A 25665-nucleotide genomic window follows, 5' to 3' on the forward strand; every position below is an offset into this window, starting at 1 on the left:
TATGTTGCCCAGGCTGGTCTCAAACTCCTAAGCTCAAGCTAACCTTCCACCTCTGCTTCCCAAAGTGCTGGGATTACAGGCATGAGCCATGGCTCCTGGCCTTATCAGTTGTTTTTCCCATGGAATTTTTCCTTTCCCCATGACAGATAAGAACTCTGAAGGGCCCAGGTGATGTACCTTTTCTGGGATTCCTCAGCGGTCAGAGGCAGATAAATCCTTGTTCTCAGGTCAGGCGCGGTGGCTCACACCTGTAATCCCAGCACTTTGGGAGGCCGAGGCTGGTGGATCACCTGAGGTCAGGAGTTTGAGACCAGCCTGGCCAACATGGTGAAACCCCATCTCTAATAAAATACAAAAATTAGCCAGCTATGGTGGTGCATGCCTGTAATCCCAGTTACTCAGGAGGCTGAGGCAGAGGAATTACTTGAACTTGGGAGGCGGAAGTTGCAGTGAGCCAAGTTTGTGCCAATGCATTCCAGCAGCCTGGGCAACAGAGTGAGATTCCATCTCCAAAAAAAAAAAAGAAAATACAAGTCTGACTTTTCACATCATAAGCCGGCTGTGGTGGCTCACGCCTGTAATCCCAGCACTTTGGGAGGCCAAGGAGGGTGGATCATTTGAGGCCAGGAGTTTGAGACCAGCCTGGCCAACATGGGGAAACCCTGTCTCTACTAAAAATACAAAAAATTAGCCGGGCATGATGGCAGGTGTCTGCAATCCCAGCTACTTGGGCGGCTGAGGCAGGAGAATTGCTTGAACCGGGGAGGCAGAGGTTGCAGTGAGCTGAGATGGCACTATAGAACTGCAGTGTGCATGACAGAGTGAGGCTTAGTCTCAACAACAACAACGATAACAAAAAGCAATAAAAACAACAACAATAAAGCAAGTTTGACTCTTCACATTGAGCCTGTGTCACTGTTGTAACATGCGAAGACATGAAGAAGAAATGATCTGAGCTTTAATCATTTATATTCGGACATAAGGTCCACCAAAATAAAGAACATCTGTACCAAACTGCCCCATCCCCGCAAACTTCAAGTATTAATAAGTGATTTTAAGTAAATTTAATAAATAAAACAGTGTAAGGAGGTAGAGTGTGTCTCAGGGAATGTGGGGGTGGGTGGGGTAAGGGTAATGGGGCATGGCCTCTTTGGAGGGTAACATTAGCACAGAGAACAAACTACCAGGATGGAGCAGACCATTGAAGATATGGGGGAATAGCAAGTGTAATGGATGCCCACACAGCAGCCAGCTTGGCAGACTGAGAACAGAAAGGAAGCTGATGTGGTTGGAGTGGAGTGAGCCAGGGAAGAGAAGGGTGGGAAATGAGGCTGGAGAGAGGGAATGGAGCCAGGAGGGTCAGGCAAAGAGTTTGGATTTTCTTCTCAGTGTCATGACACTCCTCTGAACAGCAACATTCAGCTTCCAAAGCACTCACACCATCGCACTTGATCCTCCCAAGCACCTTTGAGGTATGTAGGACTGACAATAGTATTAACTCCATTTTATCAAGACAGAAACTAAAGCTCTGCCAAAATTAGAAAACCTGCTGTGAGTCACCCAGTTCAAATAAGATTCTTTGATTCTAAATCAGGGGTTTTTAACCTCAGCTGCGCATTGAAATCCTACAGGGAGCTCTACAAAGTATGACTCAGTCCCATTCCCAGTAGTTGAAGGGGTACCAGTGCCCAATATGGCCCAGGAGGACTTTTAAAGCTCTCCAGGCGATTTTTTTTTTAAGACTGGGTTTTTCTCTGTCACCCAGGCTGGAATGTGGTAATGCAATCATGGCTCACTGTACCCTTGACCTTCTGGGCTCAAGCTATCCTCCCACCTGAGCCTCCTGAGTGGCTGAGATTATAGACATGAGCCACTGTGCCTGGCCCTTATTATTATTTTATTTTTAATTTATTATTATTTTTTTGAGATGGAGTCTTGCTCTGTCGCCCAGGCTGGAGTGCAGTGGCATGATCTCAGCTTACTGCAACCTCTGCCTCCTGAGTTCAAGTGATTATCCTGCCTCAGCCTCCCGAGCATCTGGGACTATAGGCGTGACACCACGCCCAGCTAAGTTTTGTATTTTTAGTAGAGACGGGATTTCACCATGTTGGCCAGGCTGGGCTAGAATTCCTGACCTCAGGTGATCTGCCTGCCTTGGCCTCCACGAGTACTGGGATTACAGGCGTGAGCCACTGCACTTGGCCTAATGCTCCCTGTTTTTCTGTTCCTAAGCTACTTTGTTCATACCTCAATTTTAACACTTCTCACATTATTTGGAAGTTATTAATCTTCTTATCTTAATGCCTATACATTGCAAACTTTAGATGGTGGGGGCTGTTATTTAACTCTATACTACTGCTACCTCTGTGCTGCTGCAATTATCTTTTTTTTTTTTTCTTTTTTAGTGACTGGGTTTGGCTCTCTCTCTGTTGCCCAGGTTGGAGTGCGGTGGTAAGATCCATCATAACTCACTGCAGCCTCGAACTCCTGGGCTCAAGAGATCCTCCGTCCCTTAGTCTCCAGAGTAGCTGGGACTACAGGCATGTGCCACCATGCCCAGCTAATTTTTAAATTTTTTGTAGTCTCATAGGGTCTGGCTATGTTGCTCAGGCTGGTCTCTAACTCCCGGCTTCAAGTGATTCTTCTGCCTTGGCCTCCCAAAGTGTCGTGGTTACAGGGATAAGACACTGTGCTCAGCCTATGCTGCCTTTCAATAAAGACAAATGCTTAAATTTAATGCAGTTTAAACGTATCAAAGTTTTCTTTACAGTTCGTGCTTATGGCACTTAATAAACCCTACGCTGATATCATAAGGCTGTTTTCTTTTAAAAGTTGTAATTTTGGGGAATGATAGTAAGAAGAAAAAAAGTTGTAATTTTAAAATGCTTTAATTTCCCCTATAAGTCTTTAATCTACCTTGAATTAGTTTTTGGATAGGGGATCCAACAGATAAGTGGTTGTTCTAGATCATGAACTGAATACCCTATCTTCCCTCATTGAACTACCATTCCAGCCATACCTTATTTCATAGATGCCTGCATCTGTTTGTGGGCTCTGTAGGTGGTTCCGTTTCCTCCTCTGCTTTTCCCTATTCCAGTATCACATGGTCTTAATTTGTATAGCTTTATAAAAATGTTGATATGGAAGGGTGAGTCCTTAAAACACATTTTTCTTCTTCAAGAGTGTTTTGGCTACTCTTTGCCCTAAAGTGGTGGGTTTTGTTGTTGTTTGTTGTTGTTGTTGTTTTTAGACGAAGTCTCACTGTCACCCAGGCTGGAGTTCAGTGGCCCAAACTCAGCTCACTGCAATCTCCGCCTCCTGGGTTCAAGCAATTCTCCTGCCTCAGCCTGCGTAGTAGTTGGGATAACAGGTGCCTGCCACTGTGCCTGGCTAATTTTTCTTTTTCTTTTTTTTTTTTCTTGAGACAGACACTCACTCTGTTGCCCAGGCTGGAGTGCAGTGGTGTGATCTGGGCTCACTGCAACCTCCGCCTCCCGGGTTCAAGCGATACTCCTGCCTCAGCTTCCTGAGTAGCTGGGATTCCAGACGTACACCACCACACCAGGCTAATTTTTTTTTTTTTTTTTGTATTTTAGTACAGACAGGTTTCACCATTGGCCAGGCTGGTCTCAAACTTCCGGCCTCAAGTGATCCACCGCCTTGGCCTCCCAAAGTGCTGGAATTACAGGAATGAGTCACCGCCCCTGGCTTACTTTTTCTATTTTTAGTAGAAACAGGGTTTCACTACGTTAGCCTGGCTGGTCTCCAACCCCTAACCTCAAGTGATCTGCCCGCCTCAGCCTCCCAAAGTGCTGGGATTACTGGTGTGAGCTACCGCACTGTGCCCAGCCAGCATTATTATTATTTTTTTTGAGACGGAGTTTCGCTCCTGTTGCCCAGGCTGGAGAGCAATGGCGTGATCTCAGCTCACAGCAACTTCCGCCTCCCGGTTCAAGCGATTCTAATGCCTCAGCCTCCCGAGTAGCTGTGATTACAGGCAAGTGCCACTATGCCTGGCTAATTTTTGTTATTATTGGTACAGACGGGGTTTCTCCATATTGGTCAGGTTGGTCTCAAACTCCCGACCTCAGGTGATCTTCTGGCTTTGGCCTGCTGGGATTACAGGCGTCAGCCACCGCGTCTGACCAGCGTATTCTTATCATTCATCAATTGTCAGTAAATTTCTTCTTCACCTACTAGTTAAAATATTTTACTTAAAATCTACGGCCAGGTGCGGTGGCTCAGGCTTGTAATCCCAGCACTTTGGGAGGCTGGGGCAGGTGGATTGCCTGAGTTCAGGAGTTCAAGACCAGCCTGGGCAAAATGGCGAAACGCCCTCTCTCCTAAAAATACAAAAAATTAGCAGGGCGTGGTGGCGCAGGCCTGTAATCCCAGCCACTCAGGAGGCTGAGGCAGGAGTATCACTTGAACCCGGGAGGCGGAGGTTGCAGTGAGGCGAGATGGCGCCACTGCACTCCAGCTTGGGCGACAGAATAAGACTCTGTCTCTGAATAAATGAATGAATGAATGAATGAATGAATGAATAAAATCTACAAGGCTGGGAGCGGTGACTCATGCCTGTAATCCCAGCACTTTGGGAGGCTGAGGCAAGTGGATTGCCTGAGTTCAGGAGTTCAAGACCAGCCTGGGCAAAATGGCGAAACCCCCTTTCTAATAAAAATACAAAAATTAGCTGTACTACTTGGGCGACAGAGTGAGACTTGGTCTCAAAAAAAAAAAAATCTACAAATCCACTCCATCATTTATTAAACACGAACCTAGGACCTAGTTAGAATGTCTTGAAGAAAATATTTCAGTAAGATTCCAAGTCCGTCGCCCTGGCAAAGCAACAAGGCCACCTGATGGAGTAAGGGCCCGAGACCCCTGGGCTGCCTCCACAGCGCTGCCGCGGGATCGCGGCGTGGGGAACCAGGAACTACAAGTCCCGGCAGGCCGCGCGCGCCTCGGCTTCACCAAGCGCAGTCAGGTGGCTGTCCCGGCACGGTTCCCAGCTAATTCCCAGCTACCGGGTTGCGGCGGGAAGCCGGGCGCCGCGGCTCTGCTTCCCTCGGGGTGAGTAGGGGCAGCTCGCCGGAGGCCGGCGCAAAGCTCGGGCCTATCAGGCTGGCAGGGCAGCACCGCGCGTGGAGCGCGAGGGAACCGGTGTGGACACGCCGGGAACGGGCCTCTGCTCCGGCTGTGCAGCCGCCCTGGGCGCCGGGAGGGACAGCCTCATGACCTTGTCACCTGGGCCCGGCGCGCGGCCACGTGACTCGCACTGCCCCGCCCCCTTGCAGTGACTTCTCCAGCTTGGCACACCAGTGGGCTTTCATGTGGCCTGTCCACTTCAGTCTTGCAGGCATCCGAGTGGGCAGAGCTGGAGGAGGGCAGGAGGTGGCTCACCCAGACGCCTTCACCCCCTGGTGGCCCTGTGAGTTCTGAGGCAGAAGCAGCTGGAGCTGGAGAGTGGTCTGGGGAAGAGCAGGGGGCATTGCACTTATCCTGGCCCTCCACCCCTCCTTGCGACGTGCCCCAGACCGCTGCTTATCTCCAGCATCTTGCAGGGCCCTGGGCTTCCGGATCACACAGTAGATATGTGCTAACAGCAGCCGGTGTGTGTGGAGAGCAACCTTTAGATAGGACACCTAGAACAGCCCTCTCCCAGGGTTAAGTGGCTTTTACTTTCTCCTAACAAGAAAGTCATTCAACAAGTATTTATTAACTACCTCCATGATACTTGGCACTTAGTGGGTGCTCAAGAAATATTTGCAGAGTTGAAGTGAATTAGACTTTATCTGTGGCTTCATATGTTTTATTTAATAATTGGGCCTGGATGTGGTGGCTGATGCCTGTAATCACAGCACTTTGGGAGGCCAAGATGGGAGGATTGCTTGAGGCCAGGAGTTCAACACTAGGCTGGGCAATATAGCGAGACCCCTGTCTGTATTTTTTTTTTAAAAAAAGGAAAATAAATAAAATAATTTTCTTACTACAGTGGTTCTCAAACTTTAACATGCACCAGAGTCACCTGGAGAGCTTGTAACAACACACAATACAGGACCCCATCCCCAAAGTTTCTGATTCTGTAAGTCTGGTATGAGGACCAAGAATTGGTGTTTCTAGCATGTACCTAAGTGATGCAGTTGCTGTTGGTCTGGGGACCATACATTGTGTACCACTGGTTTATAGGGAAAAAATCCTGTGAACTTAAAGCACTATCTCTTCACACCTGGTTATGGGTCTTTCTGTATTTGCCAGTTTTACTTTTTTGGTGATTGTAAATATGTGCATATTACTTTTACACTGTTAATTCCCTCCATATTAATTTATGTACAGATCTGAATGTAGTCTATACTTGTCATTTTTCCTGGTTACATCATATTCTACCTTATTGGGTCATTCTTTGCTTGGCCATTTCTCAACCGGCCTCAGGGATGTGCGATTTGATCTGTACTAGGAGAGTGTGCATATTCTTACTTTCTGATATGCAGTCATTTTCTTGTCAGATAAAGGACCTATAAGAATATTAGTTGGGGCCGGGCCTGGTGCCGGGCGTGGTGGCTCACACCTGTAATCCCAGCATTTTGGGAGGCTGAGGTGGGCGAATCACTTGAGGTCAGGAGTTCAGTACCAGCCTGGCCAACATGGTGAAACCCCATCTCTACCAAAAATACAAAAAAATTAGCTGGGCGTAGTGGTGTGTGCCTGTAGTCCCAGCTATTTGGGAGGCCAAGGGGGAGAATAGCTTGAACCCGGGAGACAGAGGCTGCAGTGAGCTGAGATCGCATCACTGCATTCCAGCCTGGGCGACTGAGCAAGACTCCGTCTCAAAAAAAAAAAATTAGTTGGGTCAGCCATCCATTTCTTTACCAGGGTAGCTCACTAAATACGCCTCCTGGGTTAAGGTTTCCATGTTGCAGGGACTCCAGTGGCCTATTTCAGGGCCCAGCAAGCTGCTTGTTCTTGTGTACTTTTTGCTCTCTTGGTGGGAATAGTCATACAGGATTCAAGTTGTGGCTCCATCACTTACCAGCTCCTTGGCCAAGTTTTCTACCTTTTCTAAAACACCACTTCCTTATCCATAGATTGAAACTCTAATAGCATGCATCTTGGAATCTAGTTGTGTGAGTTGCATGAGCTAATAAGTGCTTGGCACTGTAGCTCTCCTGTTGGAAGCTCGCTCTCTTCTCTTACCTACTGCTTGCTCTTTGCATCTGGCTTTGCTCTGTTCTCCCTCAGTCTGCCTTCCCTAGGAGGGACTGAGTGGAGAAATTCTATTCCTTGCCTGGGTGAGACTTATTTTCGTTGTCTACTCTGGGACCTTGGCATCAGTCAGGGATTCCTTTATTTTATTTTATTTTTATTTTTTGAGACAGAGTCTTGCTCTGTCACCCAGGCTGGAGTGTAGCGGCATGATCTTGGCTCACTGCAACCTCCGCCTCCCGGGTTCAAGCAATTCTCCTGTCTCAGCCTCCCGGGATTCCTTTATTTAATCAACATTGATTTAAGGACCTTGAGTGCTTGGGCATCAAATACTAGGAAAGGGAGTTTGATTAAAATTTGTTTCCTGCACTGGACTACATTACTGTCTTAGGGAGAGCAGACTATAAACCTGCTCAGGTCAACTTCACACAGTCCCTTGCTATTGACTTGGTGTCTTTGGTGTCTTTCCAGACTTGAGGCATGATGGTATCATCCACTTTGTGTGCTTTCTATCCATATCAGGGACCAGGTTCTTCTGAAGACCCGATCACTCTCTCCAAGGGTATTTTTGGGTCTTTTTTCAGTTTGGGGGCAGACTAGAAGAAATAATACTTGGTCTAATAGTCTCTCTAGGAAATGGAAGGAGGCCATGGTCACTTTTCATGGAACTAGAGACCTAAGTGCCTTTTCTCTGTGGTAATTCTCATTTGTGCACCAAACAGGGAGAGGTGATTCCAGCCCTTTAGTCCTGAAATGTAGCATAGGGAGAGGGCTGCCAATGGATGGAAACTGAAAAGGCCTAGCCACTCATTGACTCCAATGAACAGTAAGTGCTTGGTTTCCCATTTAGTTCTGTCGAGGGGATGAACATTTCGTGTGACCATCAACTTCCCATTTGTACGTCCCGGGCTCTCCTGTTGCTTCATTTCATAACCCACTGGGGTGTTTCCTGTGGTCCAGTGAGATGGATTCCATTGTTGTCATTGATTTGACAATAAAATAGCCATGTCAGCTTTGCAGCTCTCCTAAACATTTGATAGACTGAAATGGCTTGTTTCTAGTGGGAGGCATTGGTTGATCTTGATTTTGGGGGCTCCAAACAGTACCTCCTACATGCCTGGCACTGGGTCAGAAATCATGGTCTCTGCCCACAGCAACAATTGCATTTCCTTGAGAACAGCAGTAATAACGTTAGTGAACAGGGGTCCAGGTGTTCCTATCAAAGAGGTTACCTGTCATAAAGAGAAGGGCTGAATACTTGGAATGAGTGGGAAGGCTCTGCTTAAGCTCTTAGCCATTTTACTAGCTGAGCCACCTGGCACAAATCACTCGCCCTCTCTGCTCCTTGGTTTCCTCATTTATACCTGGGGATGGTAATAGTATTTGTCTCTTCTCACTGGATTGTGTGGAATATCAAATGAGTTGAGTGTGAAGGGCTCTATTTTAATATAAAGGCTAGTTATTGCTAGTGTTATTATCTAGTGATTAGGTTTAAGGGTTTTGGTGACCTCAGACCCCCTGTAAGGTATGTACTGTTAGGAGAGGTGACTCAGGTGAAAGTCAAAAAGGCGAGTAAGCAGAGCAGGGCAGGTGATTCATTAACAAAGGGTTTAATAATAAAAGGTGTTTTTCATTGACAGACATATTTCACACCTGACAGGGTCTTTTAAAATACCCCAAGGGAAGCAACTCATTTGCATGTTAAAGACTCAGGGACACCTTATGGAAAACTCAAGCTCCAGTCTATTTAGATGCCATTTGGCTCCTGTATCATCTATTTTATGTATTTCAATTTCCATCTCTTTTATTACTGAGGCCATTTGCACAAAAACAGGGTTTTGAGCGTTGTGTCTGCTTCGCTGTTACTTCCCACCCAGAGGTGGTCTCAAGGGTAGGGGTGGCCTCGTTGCATGCAGGGGACAGGTGTGGAGGTTGGTGTAACAGGAAGAGGGGGTTCGGGGAGGCAGGGGCTGGAAGGTGGTGTTGGGGTGGGATGGGGTGTTGGTGGTGAATTATCAGCCCAGGGTATGTGGTTTTCACCTGGGGACCCGCATTGTTCCTTGCTCTGCACAGGCCTCAGGCCTCACTGGGTATTGCACCACTCCAGCCTGGGCAACAAGAGCGAAACTCTGTCTCGAAAAAAAAAAATGCAAAGGCAAAAATGACTCTTTTTTTTTTTTTGAGACAGAGTCTTGCCCTGTTGCCCAGGCTGGAGTGCAGTGGCATGATCTCGGCTCACCGCAACCTCTGCCTCCTGGGTTTAAGTGATTCTCCTGCCTCAGCCTCCAGAGTAGCTGGGACTACAGGCACACGCCACCATGCTTGGCTAATTTTTGTATTTTTAGTAGAGACAGAGCTTCACCGCATTGGCCAGGCTGGTCTCAAACTCCTAACCTCAAGTGATCCACCTGCCTTGACCTCCCAAAGTGCTGGGATTACAGGCGTGAGCCACTGTGCCTGGCCCCAAAATTATTCTTATATGGCTCTTTATAGAAAAATATTTGTCATCCTCTGTTCTAGACAGGGAACAGCAAGTGCAAAAGCTCTGGGAGGTCAGAATACGCCTGGCATGTTTGAGGAATGGCACAGAGGCCAGTGTGTTTGGAGTGGAATGAATGAAGGGGAAAGTGGCAGGGCCTGAGACCCTAGAGGAAATTGAGAGTTAGACCATGTAAGACCTTGTCCAGGGAGCTCAGTCTGAAAAAAATCTCAAAAAACCTCCCAATCTTAGGTTCTACAATAGTGATATCTATACATTCTATGGGAACAATTAGGAAAGTCACAAACCTTGTGACCTCTGATCATATGACTCCTGAGCAGTTAGGGATTATAGAAACTATGCTACATTTTAAGCAGAGTTCTGGTGCCTCCCATAACCCTATTCCTATGGCTTTTTTTTTTTTTTTTTTTTTTTTAGGGATGAGGTCTTTTTGCTGGGTGCAGTGGCTCACATCTGTAATCCTAGCACTCTGGGAAGCTGAGGTGGGCGGATTGCTTGAGATCAGGAGTTTGAGAGATGAGGTCTCACTATGTTGCCCAGGCTGGTCTCAAGTCCTGAGCTCAAGTGATCAGCCTCCCAAAGTGTTGGGATTACAGGTGTAAGCCACTCACTGCACCTGGCCGCATGAGGTTTACAAAAGTGGCTTTAGGTCTCTGAGCAAGAGGGATTAGTTTTAGGGAGGGATGGTTATCATCCTTGCTTTCAAATTAACTCCTAAACTAGATTCCTCCCAAAGTTAGCTTGGTCTGCACCCAGGAGTGAGCAAGGACAGGTTGGACGTCAGAAGCAAGATGGAGTCAACTACGGCAGGTTTTTCTTACTCTCATAATTTTGTGAAGGTGGTTTCAATTATCAGTGGTAGTATTGTTGTATTTGCTTTTAATTTGGTCTTGAGGTCTCTCTCCGGAGAGATCTAGCTCTGCCCTGCCTGGAATCCAAGGGCTTTGGTCGTGGACTTTTACAGTGTGCCTTTCGTGGAGTACTTCTTTATCCTGCTGGACAGCCTAATGCCTGTGTCTGACTCATGCCTAGGTGTCTCTCCCACAGTAAACTTGTTTAAACTGGCAGATGCCCTGTGGCTCATCTGACCTGTGTCCAGGTTATTCCCACCCAGATAGCCACTTTTTTTTTTTTTTTTTTTTTTTTTTAGACAGAGTCTCACTGTCACCCAGGCTGGAGTGCAGTGTCATGGTCTCAGGTCACTGCAACCTCGTCCTCCTGGGTTCAAGCGATTCTCGTGCCTCAGCCTCCTGAGTAGCTGGGACTACAGGTGCATGCCATCACACCCAGCTAATTTTTGTATTTTTAGTAGAGATGGTGTTTCACCATGTTGTCCAGGCTGGTCTCGAACTCCTGACCTCAAATGATCCACCCGTCTCAGCCTCCCAGAGTGTTGGGATTACAGGCGTGAGCCACTGCACCCAGCCTGAGATAGCCACTCTCTCTGTCTCTCTTTTTTTTTTTTGAGACAGAGTCTTGCTCTGTCACCCCAGGTTGGAGTACAATGGTGTGATCTCGGCTCACTGCAACCTCCACCTCCTGGGTTCAAGTGATTCTCCTGCCTCAGCCTCCTGAGGAGCTGGGATTACAGCCATACGCCACCATGTCCAGCTAATTTTTGTATTTTTATTTTTATTTTTTGAGATGGAGTTTCACTCTTGTTGCACAGGCTGGAGTGCGATGGTGTGATCTTGGCTCACCGCAACCTCCACCTCTGGGGTTCAGGCAGTTCTCCTGCCTCAGCATCCCGAGTAACTGGGATTACAGGCATGCACCACCACGCCTGGCTAATTTTGTATTTTTAGTAGAGATGGGATTTCTCCATGTTGGTCAGGCTGATCTTGAACTCCTGACCTCAAGTGATCCACCCGCCTCAACCTCTCAAAGTGCTGGGATTACAGACATGAGCCACTGCTCCTGGCCTAAGATAGTCACTCTCTAAGAGAGACCTGACCAAGACAGAAATTGGCTTCAGGAGTGTTGGTCAAGTGACACGCAGACAGAGGCAGCTCAACAAAACACACGAAATAACAGAATCCTTCCCTGACAGATCCACTGGAGAAATGAGTGCCCACGAGGGCGGATGGGAAGCCTGGAGGCAGCAGGGAGTTCAACCAGCAGGTGGGTGGGAGTGAGGAGAGAGAGATCAAGAGAGGAGACCTGTGCACCAAAGCCTTTTTTGTGATCCAGTGTTAAGCCAGGCAGATTTCTCATGGGGCATACTAATTGGTGGGTTTACAATAAGCAGGCGTGAGTTCTGTGGAATCACACAGTGACTGAGGGGTGATCACTGTGGTATATCTGCACAGTCCATGCTGGGTGTGCAGGTCAGTGGGATGATTAAAGTAGGTTGTAGGTAGCTGTCCCATAGTGGGGTGGTCACCAGGAGGCATTGTCTAAGGCAGATTTCTGAATCAATCACGTTGAGGAACTGGAAGGAGGTAAAGAACTGAAACTGTCAAGGGTTTGACATGCCTCTGGCCTTAGAAAGTTAAAGCTATGTTCCAAATGGATGCCAAGGCAACATAAAATTATAGACATTCACTGCATTTATTTATTAATTTATTTTGAGACAGGGTTTCATTCTTGTTGCCCAGGCTGGAGTGCAATGGTGTGATCTTGGCTCACTACAACCTCTGCCTCCCGGGTTCAAGCGATTCTCCTGCCTAAGCCTCCTGAGTAGCTGGGATTACAGGCACCCACCACCGTTAATTTTTGTATTTTTAGTAGAGATGGAGTTTCACCATGTTGGCCAGGCTTGTCTTGAACTCCTGACCTCAGGTAATCCACCTGCCTTGGCCTCCCAAAGTGTTGGGATTACAGGCATGAGCCACTGCACCCAGCCCACTACAATTATTTATTCATTTATTTGTTAACAGATTCTTCCTTTTGGATCTAGTGGAGAGGGCAGATATAAGACCCAATCATTATCCATAAATGCAGTGTATAATTAGACTACTGAGGAATGAATGAGGAATTCTGAGTGATTGGCTCACAAAAAACTTCATGGAAGTATAATGAGAGACTGAGTGTGGAGGTATATTTTGGGAGATAAAGGCTGGAAAGGTAAGTTGGGATAAGAATTTAGTGGGCCTTGAGTATCTTGCAAGGAGTTTGGGCTTTGTGGTAGGTGGAGAGGTGATAGTAATGGTATAAATACACTTGAGGATGACCATGATAATTTGAGTGGCAGAGTGAAGATTAGATGGGATGTGGGGAAGTAAGTTTGGAACGGGGAATGGTTGAGTAGTTGGCCTACTTCCCCTGTTTATGTTTTATTTTTTAATTAAAAAATATGATGGCCTACTTCCCCTGTTTATGTTTTATTTTTAATTAAAAAGATTTTTTTTGAGATGGAGTTTAGCTCTTGTTGCCCAGGCTAGAGTGCAGTGGCGCGATCTCTGCTCACTGCAACTACCGCCTCCTGGGTTTGAGTGATTCTCTTGCCTCAGCCTCCTAAGTAGCTGGGATTACAGACGCCCACCACCACACCCGGCTAATTTTTGCATTTTTAGCAGATACAGCGTTTCACCATGTTGGCCAGGCTGGTCTTGAACTCCTGACCTCAGGTGATCTGCCTGCTAGCCTCCCAAAGTGCTGGGATTGCAGGTGTGAGCCCCTGTGCCTGGCCTCCCTGTTTATTAATTATTTGAGGTTATGCCAAATCCTGGTTCCTTAGGTGCTAGGAGTTTTTCATAAGCTCTTTGACTTTTCAGAAACAAAGAAATGATGTTTAAAATCACAAGGGAGGCTGGGTGTGGTGGTTCGTGTCTGTAATCCCAGCACTTTGGGAGGCCAAGGTGGGAGTATCACCTGAGGCCAGGAGTTTGAGACCACCCTGACCAACATGGTGAAACCTCTTCTCTCATAAAAATACAAAAAAATTAGCTGGGCATGGTGGCACCTGCCCGTAGTCCCAGCTCCTCAGGAGGCTGAGGCAGGAGAATCAGTTGAACCCAGGAGGCGAAGGCTGCAGTGAGCTGAGATCACACCAATGCACTCCAACCTGGGTGACAGAGTGAGACTGTGTCTCCAAAAAAAAAAAAAAAAAAATTACAAGAGAATCTCATTTACTGGGTATATCAGGCACTGCCTTAAAGTAGCATTCAGTTAATTCCTTTTTTTTTTTTTTTCTTGAATCTTGCTCTATTGCCTAGGGTAAGTGCAGTGGCACTCAGCACTACACTCACTACAGCCTTGACCTTCCAGGCTCAAGTGATCCTTCTACCTCAGCCTCCCAAGTAGCTGGGTGTTCGGGGACACACCACCATGTCCAACTAACTTTTTTATTGTTTGTAGAGATGAGGTCTTGCTGTGTTCTTCAAGCTAGTCTTGAACTTCCGGACTCAAGCAACCTTCCCACCTTGGCCTCCCAAAGTTCTGCGCTTAATGGCATGAGCCACCGCGCCTGGCCAGTTAATTCTTACAATGACCCTAGAAGGTGGGTACTCTCAAGAGCTCCCCTTCATATATAATTATGTGGAGGCTGCAAGAAGTTGTGACTTACTCAAGGTGATCAGAGGCTGGGTTCTTTACCCACGGTCGCTTCATACTGCCTTCTTAATGTGGGCTTCTCTGGATGCCCACAGGAAGGGTCCCTGGATCACCCTCATGATCTTGACTGAAGAAGGATGCTGTGTAAGGAGCTGAAGTCACTCAGTCTAATTTAAGGTCGGCTTCTGGATCTCATTAGGGACCTGTGTCTTGGTGGAAACAAAGTAGAGGGTGAGCCTGTTGCCCCTTTCAGCAGAAAATACTCCAGGCTGAGGCTGTTGAGAGCAAGGAGAAAGGGTAGGGTTAAGTAGGGGCCACCTAGAATCTTGGAAGTAGGGTGTGCAGAATTCCTCTGGGAGCTGATAGGCAGGGGAGCATTTGTTAAAGCCTGGCACTGGGTGAGGAGATAATAATAATGATAATAATACTAATGCTAATAATGGAGGATAATAGCATCTGCCACTCTTGAGTTCTTACTGTGTAGGTGGTACCTTGCTAAGCATTTTACATGATTTATCTCATTTCCCACCACTCCATCAAGCAGGTATTCCTGTTTTCCCCATTTTTGAACAAGATCACGAGGTTCAGAGAGATTTAGCAGCTTGCCTATGGTCACCCAGTTCACAAGTGGCCATGCCAGGACTCAAACCTGGGCTGATTAGGCTCCAGAGTTCATGATCTCAGTTACTATGCTCTCCTGTCCAAAAAGAATCCATGCCTAGGTGCAGTGGCTCAACGCCTATAATCCTAGCACTTTTGGAGACCGAGGTGGGAAGATTGCTTGAGTCCAGGAGTTCAAGACCAACTTGAGCAACATAGACCACATCACTGCAAAACTGACACAAAAAAAATATTAGCTGGACATGGTGGTTTGTGCCTATGATCCCAGCACCTTGGGGAACCGAGGTGGGAGGATTGCCTGAGCCCAGGAGGTTGAGGCTGCAGTGAGCTGTGATTCCGCCACTGCACTCTAGCCTGGGTGGCAGAGTAAACCCCTGTCTCAACAACAACAACAACAATAACAATGAAAACGACAACACCCAAAAAGAATCCTTGGCTTATTAAAATATTGGCATAATAAAATGGGGACAGGGAAATTTTCATAAAGAGAAATGTCAAGGAAATAAAGAGCATGCTAGAAAGCAAAGTTTTAATTTATTCTTTTAATTTATTATTTTCCAGCTTTATTCAGGTGTAATTGACAAATAACTGTACCTATTCAAGGTATACAACTTGATGATTTGATATATGTGTACTGTGTAATGATGACCACAATCAATCAACATATCTGTCACCTCAGATAGTTACCCTTTTGTGTGTGTGTGTGTTGAGGACACTTAAGATCTGCTCTCTTAGGAAATTTCAAGTAAACAATACAGTAGTATTAACTATAGTTTCCATATTGTACATTAGATTCCTCAGAACTTATTCATCTTATAACTGAAACTTTGTACCTTTTGACCAATATCGCCTCATTTCCCTCAAACCCCCCGCCCCTGGTAACCACCGTTCTAACCTCTACCTCTAAGAGTTTGACTTCTTTGGATTCCACATAAGAGTGAGATCATGCAGTATTTGTCTTTCCATGTCTGGCTTATTTCACTTAGCAAAATATTCTCTAGGTTGATCCCTGTTGTCACCAATGGCAGGCTTCCTTCCTTCTTATGGCTGGATAATATTCCATTGTGTGTGTGTGTGTGTGTGTATATATATTTCACAATTTCTTCATTTGTGGATGGACACTTAGATTGTTTCTACATCTTGGCTATTGTACATACTACTGCATATTCTTTTTTTGAGGCAGAGTTTCATTTTTCTCCCAGGCTGGAGTGCAGTAGTGTGATCTTAGCTCACTGCAACTTCCGTCTCCTGGGTTCAAGCAATTCTGATGCTTTAGCCACCTGAGTAGCTGGAATTACAGGGGTGAGCCACTACACCTGGCTAGTTTTTGTATTTTTAGTGGAGATAGGGTTTCGCCGTATTGGCCAGGCTGGTCTCGAACTCCTGGGCTCAAGTGATCTGCCTGCCTTGGCTCCCAAAGTGCTGGGGTTACAGATGTAAGCCACCATGCCTGGCTGCATATTCGTTTTATTTACAAAGTCACAATCTTATTCTTGCAGAGATAGGAACTGATCCCAGGAGTTGGGCCAGAGATTGAGCATTTGTGTTTAGGGAAAGAAATGAGTTTCTTAAAATTTTTTTTTTGAGATGGAGTTTCACTCTTGTTGCCCAGGCTGGAGTGCAATGGTGTGATCTTAGCTCACTGCAACCTCCGCCTCCTGGGTTCAAGCAGTTCTCCTGCCTCAGCCTCCCAAGTAGCTGGGATTACAGGCATGCGCCACCACGCCTGGCTGATTTTGTATTTTTACTAGAGACTGGGTTTCTCCATGTTGGTCAGGCTGGTCTTGAACTCCCGACCTCAGGTGATCCACCTGCCTCGGCATCCCAAAGTACTGGGATTATAGGCGTGAGCTGCTGTGCTGGCCTGTTATTTTTAATTTTATTTTATTATTATTATTTTTTGGAGATGGGGTTTTGTTCTTGTTGCCCAGGCTGGAGTTCAATGGCTCGGTCTCGGCTCACTGCAACCTCCATCTCCTGGGTTCAAGCAATTCTCCTGCCTCAGCCTTTCGAGTGGCTGGGACTACAGGCATGCGTCACCATGCCCAGCTAATTTTTGTATTTTTAGTAGATACGGAGTTTCACCATGTTGGCCAGGCTGGTCTCGAACTCCTGACCTTGTGATCCACCCGCCTTGGCCTCCCAAAGTGCTGGGATTACAGGTATGAGCCACCATGCCCAGTCTGAGTTTCTTAAATTATTTCCTTAAAAATCATTGCTTGCAGTTCCCCTTGTAGAGTGAATGCAGTCATCTGGTGTTGGGGAAGGGGAGGAGGCATGTTTTTGGGGAATATACACTAATGAACTTAAACACTAAATTTCAGCAAAGCCTCTCTTTGTTTTTCTTTCTTTCTTTCTTTTTTTTTTTTTTTTAGGAGTATCATCCTGTCACCCAGGCTGGAGTGTGCAGTGGTGTGATCTCGGCTCACTGCAACCTCTGCCTCCTGTTCAAGTGATTTTCTTGCCACAGCCTCTCGTGTAGCTGAAACTACAAGTGCATGCCACAACACCTGACTAGCTTTTATATTTTTAGTAGAGACAGGGCTTTGCCATGTTGGCCAGGCTGGTCTCAAACTCCTGACCTCAGGTGATCTGCCTGCCTCGGCCTCCCAAAGTGCTGGGATTACAGGTATGAGCCACCATGCCCAGCCTTTTTTTTTTTTTTTAATTTTATTTTTCTGAGACAGGGTCTCACTGTGTCACTGAGGCTGGGGTGCAGTGGCGCAATCTCAGCTCACTGCAACCTTTGCCTCCCAGGCTCAAGCGATCCTCCCACCTCAGCCTCCCAAGTAGCTAGGACAACAGGTGCATGCCACCACACTCAGCTGACTTTTGTATTTTTTGTAGAGATGGGGTTTTGCTATGTTGCCTAGGCTGGTCTTGAACTTCTGGGCTCAAATTATCCTCCCATCTTGGCTTCCCAAAGTGTTGGGATTACAGGTGTGAGCCACTGCACCTGACCCCCCTTTTTTTTCTGACCCATTGGTAGACAACAAAGCCTCTCTTTACTGAAAAAAAAAAAAATTCCTTTCTGGGCATGGTAGCTCACATCTGTAATCTCAGCACTGTGGGAGGCCAAGGTGGGGGATCGCTTGAGCTCAGGAGTTGGAGACCAGCCTGAGCAAATGGCGAAACCCCATCTTTACAACAAAAGTTAGCCCACTCTGGAGGCTGAGATGGGAGGATTGCTTGAACCCAGGAGGTCAAGACTGCAGTAATTTGAGATTGTGTCATTGCACTCCAGCCTGGGTGACAGAGCAAGACACTCTCAAAAAAAAAAAAAAGAAGTGTGGCTGTCAAACTTGAGCTTTCAGACAAATCACTTGTTATCTTATTAAAATGCACATCCCTGAGTCTTACCCCTAGAGTTGGTAGTTCAATGGCCCATGGGGTGGACTCTAGGAATCTACATTTCTTTATTTTATTTTACTAAATTTTTTTTTTTTTGAGACGGAGTCCTCGCTCTGTCACCCGGGCTGGAGTGCAGTGGCACCATCTCGGCTCACTGCAACTTCTACCTCCCGGGTTCAAGCAATTCTCTTGCATCAGCCTCCTGAGTAGCTGGGATTACAGAGGCACATGACACCATGCCCGACTAATTTTTTTTTTTTTTTTTTTTTTTAGTAGAGATGGGGTTTCACCATGTTGGTCAGGCTGGTCTTGAATTCTTGACCTGCCTGCCTTGGTCTCCCAAAGTGCTAGAATTACAGGTGTGAGCCCCCAAGCCTGGCCCAGGAATCTACATTTTAAAAAACGTTTTAAAAGTTTGTTTTGTCTTTTTTTTTCCTTTAAAACAGGGTTTTGCTCTGTTGCCCAGTCTAGAATGCAGTGGCATGATCATGGCTCATTTCAGCCTCAGCCTTATAGACTCAAGGGATCTTTCCACTTCAGCATTTTGAATCGCTGGGACTTGTAGGCATAGGGTGTCACTCCAGGCTAATGTTTACCTTTTTTTCTTCCCCAGGCTGGTCTTGAACTCCTAGGCCCAAACAATCCTCCCATTGTGGCCTCCTGAAGTGCTGGGATTACAGGCATGAGTCACTGCCCCTAGCCAGGCACCTGCATTTTTTTTCTTTTCTTTTCTTTCTTTCTCTTTTTTGAGTTGGAGTCTCTTTCTGTGGCCCAGACTCTGGAGTGCAGTGGCATGATCTCGGCTCACTGCAACCTCTGCCTCCTGGGTTCAGTGATTCTCCTGCCCCTGCCTCCCGAGTAGCTGGGACTACAGTACACACCACCATGCGTGGCTAATTTTTGTATTTTTAGTAGAGACAGAGTTTCACCATATTGGCCAGGCTGGTCTCAAACTCCTGACTTCGTGATCTACCCGCCTTGGCCTCCCAAAGTGTTGGGATTACAGGATTACAGGTGTGAGCCACCGCACCTGGCTTTTTTCTTTTCTTCCCTTTTTTTTTTTTTTTTTGAGATAGAGTCTCCTGCTGCTGCCCAGGCTGGAGTGCAGTGGTGCGATCTCAGCTCACTGCGACCTCCGCCTCTTGGGTTCAAGTGATTCTCCTGTCTTAGCCTCCCAAGTAGCTGGGACTACAGGTGTGTACTACCACACCCAGCTAATGTTAATAGAGATGGGGTTTGACCATGTTGGCCAGGCTGGTCTGGAACTCCTGACCTCAAGAGATCCGCCTGCCTGGGCCTCCCAGAATGCTGGAATTACAGGCGTGAGCTACCTCTCTTGGCCCAGGAATCTGCATTTTTGAAATGGCATCTAGGCTAATATTTTTTCAGGTGTTCCTCTGATTATACTTTAGAAATACTAGATTAGGAAATGAAGGTTCCAAAGGGAAGAGCAATGGAATTATAAAAAAGGACTATTGTGATGTTATTATATATATTGGTTTTTGTCCACTGTTCCTGGTTCATAACTCCCACAGCCCTTGTTACAGTTTTTGTGGTAATGTTGGGTGTGTTAGGCCTCAGGGCCAGGCCTCAGGAATCAGAATCTCTTTCCTGCCCTCGTCTCACCTGCCCCAAGGCAGGGTTGTGGTCTTTCCCCACCTTTCTGATTGTGGGTCTTAAGGCCCTCCCTAGAGTAGGTTCTGCCCTATACACTGAGGGAAGGAATGCTGACATCATGAAGCTTCCATAAAAACCCAAGAGCCCAAGAGGGCTGGTAGCTGAGCACTTGGAGATTTGCAGAGTGTGGTGTGCCTAGTGAAGTCCTGGAAGCTTCATGCCCTTTCCCTGTAACTGACCCTGCACATCTGTTCATCAGTATCTTTTGCAATCTCCTTTATAATAAGCCAGCAAATGTAAGTGTGTACCTGAGTTCTGTGAGTTGCTGCAGCAGCTTAATTGAACCCAAAGAAGGGGTTGTGGGAACCCCAACTTGAAGCTGGTTGGTCAGAAGTTCTAGAGACCTGGACTTGTGACTAATGTTGTAGGGGGATGTGGGGGATGCATTCTTGGGGACGGGGCCCACAACCCATGGGATCTGACACTATCTCCAGGTAGTAGATGGTAAATATATATGTATATAAATTTTAAAAAATGTGACTATATTATGAGGCATGAGTCAAAGTAGACTTTAAAGAAAATGAGTTGGCGTGGTGGCTCATGCCTGTAATCCTGGCACTTTGGGAGGCTGAGGCAGGTGAATTGCCTGAGGTTGGGAGTTTGAGACCAGCCTAGGCAACATGGCGAAACCCCATCTCTGCTAAAAATACAAAAATTAACTGGGCATGGTGGTGGCCACCTGTCATCCTAGCTACTCGGGAGGCTGAGGCAGGAGAAACACTCGAACCTGGAAGGCGGAGGTTGCAGTGAGTTGAGATCGTGCCACTGCACTCCAGCCTGGGCAACAGAGCAAGACCCTGTTTCAAAGACAAATAAAATGAAGATAAGCTTGTTTGTAATGATAGTTTCCATACAAAGGGGAAACAGGCACAGAGCAGGAAGGTGACAGGCACAGACTCATTCCAGAGCAGAGGGATGAGGGTACAAGGTGTGCAAGGCTGGCGCCTGCAGGTGGCTTGGTGGCGTGCTGCTGCTCTCGTGTGGCACCTCTCTCCTGGCAGCTGCAACTGTAGTCGTGGACTTTAGTCTGATATAAATTGCTCGGGAATTGAAGAGGAAGTACTCTGTTGGGTGCACTGACCCCAAAGAATGACTGAGCAGGTACAAGTAGGGTGGGGAAAGGTCACATTGACTAGGAGTATGAATTTGAACAGATCAAATCAGCAGGTAGGTATTAAGCCTCTAACTGTAAAACACTCTCTGGGACTGTGAGTGGGCAGAGTAGTGACAGTCATGGTGTTTGCCCTCAAGGAGCCTCCATTCAAGACAAGGGGTAGTCTTCTCTAACCAAAGTAAATGTTTTGAAAATCAACCGTACACAGAGGGCTCACCTGGCTGCTGAGCAGCTGCCATTTTGGCTGTGGCCTGACCACTTTTGACCTGGGCATAGAGGGCTAGTGGTGCCTCTATGTGCACTGTGGTATCATGATAGACTCAGTAGCAATGGTTTACCAGCTCTTCTGCTTTGCTTCTAAAATAACAATCTTCCTCTCTCCTGATCCCTTTGCCCTCTCTGCTTGTTTTTTTGAGACAGGGTCTGGCTCTGTCACCCAGGCTATAGTGTGGTGGCATGATCTCAGCTCACTGTAGTCTCCTCCTCCTGGGCTCAAACCATCCTCCCACCTCAGCCTCTTGAGTAGCTGGGACCACAGGCACGTGCCGCGACGCCTGGCTAATTTTTGTATTTTTTGTAGAGACGGGGTTTCATCTTGTTGCCCAGGCTGGTCTGGAACTCCTGGACTCGAGCGATCGGCGCATCTCAGCCTCCTAAAATGTTAGTATTACAGACGTGAGCCACTGTGCTCAGCCTCTCTCTGCTTTTCTTGTCAGCATTTATACCAGCTCTGATATTCTATAGTGATATATCTGTGTAAGCTCCAAGTGGACAAGAACTTTATTTTGTTTACTGTCTCTCCCTGTATCTAGAACAGTGCCTGGCACTGTTGAAGGAAGGACTTTGAGGACTGACTTGCCCCAGGTACTATGCTAAGGATTTTATGTGCATTATTTCATTTTATCCCAACTACTTTTGAGTTAGTTATTATCCTGTTTTACACACGAAGAAACTAAGGCTCAGTGAGATTAACGAAATGACCCAAGGTCATATAATCTAAGTGGTAGAGCTGGGATTTGAACTTCAGTTTGGCTAACTATGAAACTCTTAACTGCTGTTCTTTCTCGACTTTCCTTTTTTCTGCAGGAAAAAAGGGGACATGGCCAGAAAGGCTCTCAAGCTTGCTTCATGGACCAGCATGGCTCTTGCTGCCTCTGGCATCTACCTCTACAGTAACAAGTACTTGGACCCTAATGACTTTGGCGCTGTCAGGGTGGGCAGAGCAGTTGCTACGGTAGGTTTTTCCCATTGGGGGTAGCAGAGAAGCTGCAGGATTACTTGCAGGTGTTCATACATGCAGCAGATAGACATGCCTGTTATACATACGTGGAGATACTTGTGTATCCTTACATGTGCAAAAGCTCCCTCTGCACAGGTGTACACATATGGGTGTGTGTCCTCATATTCCTTTATTCCTGTATATACAACCTGATATTCCTTTATTCCTGTACCACAGGGTTTCCTGTCATCCCAAGGTAACATAGAATGGGACTGCACTGGGTCGGTGTTCTGAAGCCTTTATATTTTAGGTTCTGTATCTTATTTTAGCAACACACCAAGAGGGGCCGTGCTCTTCAGCAAATGCATGTGCAAGGAGGACTTTGCAGTTTTGATTAAATTCTGCTAGAAAACTTGCTCTCTCTGCAGTGAACTAGGATGAATGGTTCCTGATGCAGGACTCACACCCAGACGGTCTAGGCCTCAGAGAACTTTGTGGGATTCCCTCCAATCTCCAAACTGACAGGGAACCTGAGCTGAATATTTTATGGTTAGAGGTTTTCTCCAGTGGCTCAACGGGATCATCATCCTGGTGTGATCATGTCCTCCTAACTCTGCTGACAGCAACTCTCCCAGACATTCCTGTAGAATTGTCCCGTTGGTGGGTAGATGGCCACATGCCTCATGCTAGCTTTCCTCCTTTATCTGCTGCAGGATGAGCTCATGCTTTCTTCCCCTTGATGTAGATTCAGTCTGATGCACAGTCTGTTGTGGTTGTCATCTCACCATCTCCTTAATACTCAGTATTGTCAGGTGTCCTTCAAGTCCTGGCTCAGAGGGGAGGGCACTGCTGTGCCTGTCCTTAAGGCTGAGCCGAGTCATAGAACCAATACTGACAAATAGACTTTGGATAATCAGGCTACGGAATATAAACAATTCCCAAGTGTTTACCGAGTGCCTTTTTTTGGTCAAGCATTGTCTTACATGCTTTGAGGGACAGAAACAAACTGTCCTACTTAGACCCAGCTACGAAGTAGCTTCTGGGTGAGGAATGCCTACATGAATAGGTTAAAAAACAATCTAAATCCATGCATTGTGCCAAGATGGGTGATTCAGATGCCTGCTACTATGGTCAGACACCGGAGTGAGTGCTGTGACCTGGGAGTCAGGATTGGTATCCTAGGGGTAGCAGGTTTTATTTTATGTAATATATATGTATATGTATATGTGTATATATAAAAAAAACAAAATTTATGTATATATAATTTATATATATTTATATATGTACATAAATGAGGTATATATACTTAAAAAATATATATATATATAAATTTTTAGTGTTTTGAGACAGGGTCTCGCTCTGTTGTCCAGGCTGGGATGTAGTGGTGTGATATTGGGTTACTGCAACCTCCACCTCCTGGAATCAAGAGATCCTCCCGCCTCAGCTTCTCGAGTAGCTGGGACCTCAGATGCCTGACACCACACCTGGCCAATTTCTGTATTTTTTTGTAGAGATAGGGTTTCACTATGTTGCCTGGGATGGTCTTGAACTCCTGGGCTCAAGCAGTCTGTCCACCTCGGTCTCCTAAAGTGCTGGGATTACGGATGTGAGCCACTGTGCCAGGCCAATTTTATGCGCATGCATGCGTGTGTGTGTGTGTGTACACGCATATATGGTTGAGTAATGCCTGCAAGAATAGGTTAAAAAACAATCCAAATCCATGCATCCAAATCCATATATATATATATTTTTTGAGATAGAGTCTCACTTTGTTGCCCAGGCTGGAGTGCAGTGGCACGATCTCATCTCGGCTCACTGCAGCCTTTACCTTCTGGGTTCAAGTGAGCACATCTGGCTAATTTCTATATTTTTAGTAGAGAGGGGGTTTCACCATGTTGGCCAGACTGGTCTCGAACTCCTTACCTCAAGTGATTTGCCTGCCTTGGCCTCCCAAAGTGCTGGGATTACAGGTGTGAGCCACCATGCCCAGCCTGTATATATATATTTTTAGATTAGTCAAGTGCAATAGTGAGAAGGGAGGAATGAGTAGAGCAAGGAGTATGATCTGTGACTGACTGTGAACAATCAACTGAGATAACTCAATACCTTCAGGTTAGCCAGAAGCAGGTTTTAAATGGAATCTTAGAGATTTGAATAGTTGGAAAGGAGGGAGGAAGATATGGATCAGTGCTTTGTAAACCAGGCACAAAGCTGTCAAATTTTTTAAAGGCCAGAGCTCTGGTCTGGATTGTCCTTGAACACTGCTCAGTGCCCAAGTCTTGCTTGTGGTTGGTGTTCAGCAAGTATATGTCAAATAGAATAAAGCTTTGTAGAGTGCAGAGGAAGAAACTCTTCTTAATATCAATTTTGTAAGTCCCTGAACTTCTAGGGTCCCAGTTACTCAATTCTATAAAGGAAGGTTTGGGGTAGATAATCCCCAAGGCCCTTCCATGCCTAGGATATCTTGGAGACGAATTTTCTGATTCTTTCTGGATAAGGGGACACGGAATCAAGACTTATGCTATTAGGGCCAGGTGCGGTGGCTCATGCCTGTTATCCCAGCATTTTGGGAGGCTGAGGTGGGAGGATCACCTGAGGTCAGGAGTTCGAGACCAGCCTGGCCGTCATGGCAAAATCCTATCTCTACTACAAATACAAAAATTAGCCGGGTGTGGTGGTGCGTGCATATAATTTCAGCTACTTGGGAGACTGAGGCAGGAGAATTGCCTGAACCTGGAAGGCAGAGGTTGCAGTGAGCCAAGATCACCGAGATCATGCCAGTGCACTCCAGCCTGGGTGACAGAGCAAGACTCTGTCTCAAAGAAAAAAAAAAAAAAAAAGACTTATGCTATTAGAGCAAACATACATATATGTTTATTTGTGATGTGGAGAAGTCGGCCAAGTTTATGTAACAGCTTTATTCAACTAGCTTTGATTGAGCATTTACTCAATGTACCTGGCAGTGTAAAAGGTGCTGGGGTATAGTGATGGAGAGGAAGGACAAGCCCCTGTGCTTCTAGAGCTTAGAGTTTAAGCTTATAGGAAGAGACAGTTCATAAACAAGGAAACGAATGAGCAAGGTAATGTTGGATGGTGGTTTGTTGTGATAAATAATTGAATGTTTCTGGTAAGAGGCGCAATTTTAGAGTGGGCCTCTGCATAGGTGGCATTTGCACGGAGTCCTGAATGACAGGAGGAACCTAGCTAGAATAAGATCCAGGGGCCGGGCATCTTAGGGGCGGGACTGGCTGCTCCCCCAGACATAGCGGCTGTGTCAGGGACCTGCACTGCAAGGTTTAGGTAGAGTAGTAGTACTTAATGTCCAGGTGCTAAGCTTTTCCCCACCACCTTGGTTCACAGACGGCTGTCATCAGTTATGACTACCTCACTTCCCTGAAGAGTGTCCCCTATGGCTCAGAGGAGTACTTGCAGCTGAGATCTAAGGTAAGTAACCCATGGGACCCATCTAAACCAGGCCAGGACTGG

General features: G+C 46.5%; 1 protein-coding gene across 1 annotated transcript in view; it reads left to right on the top strand.

Moving 5' to 3' along the window:
- The first annotated feature begins 4991 nt into the window (after nucleotides 1-4991).
- ADCK1 (aarF domain containing kinase 1) overlaps nucleotides 4992-25665 on the top strand; it is a 129728-nt gene continuing 109054 nt past the window's right edge. The window contains exons 1-3 of the mRNA XM_025393027.1: nucleotides 4992-5073; nucleotides 22047-22194; nucleotides 25540-25623. Of these exons, the coding sequence (XP_025248812.1) occupies nucleotides 22060-22194; nucleotides 25540-25623 (219 nt within the window). The 5' untranslated portion in view covers nucleotides 4992-5073; nucleotides 22047-22059. The remainder of the gene's footprint in view (nucleotides 5074-22046; nucleotides 22195-25539; nucleotides 25624-25665) is intronic.

Source organism: Theropithecus gelada, chromosome 7b, assembly GCF_003255815.1.
Source record: "Theropithecus gelada isolate Dixy chromosome 7b, Tgel_1.0, whole genome shotgun sequence".
Lineage (NCBI taxonomy): Eukaryota > Metazoa > Chordata > Mammalia > Primates > Cercopithecidae > Theropithecus > Theropithecus gelada.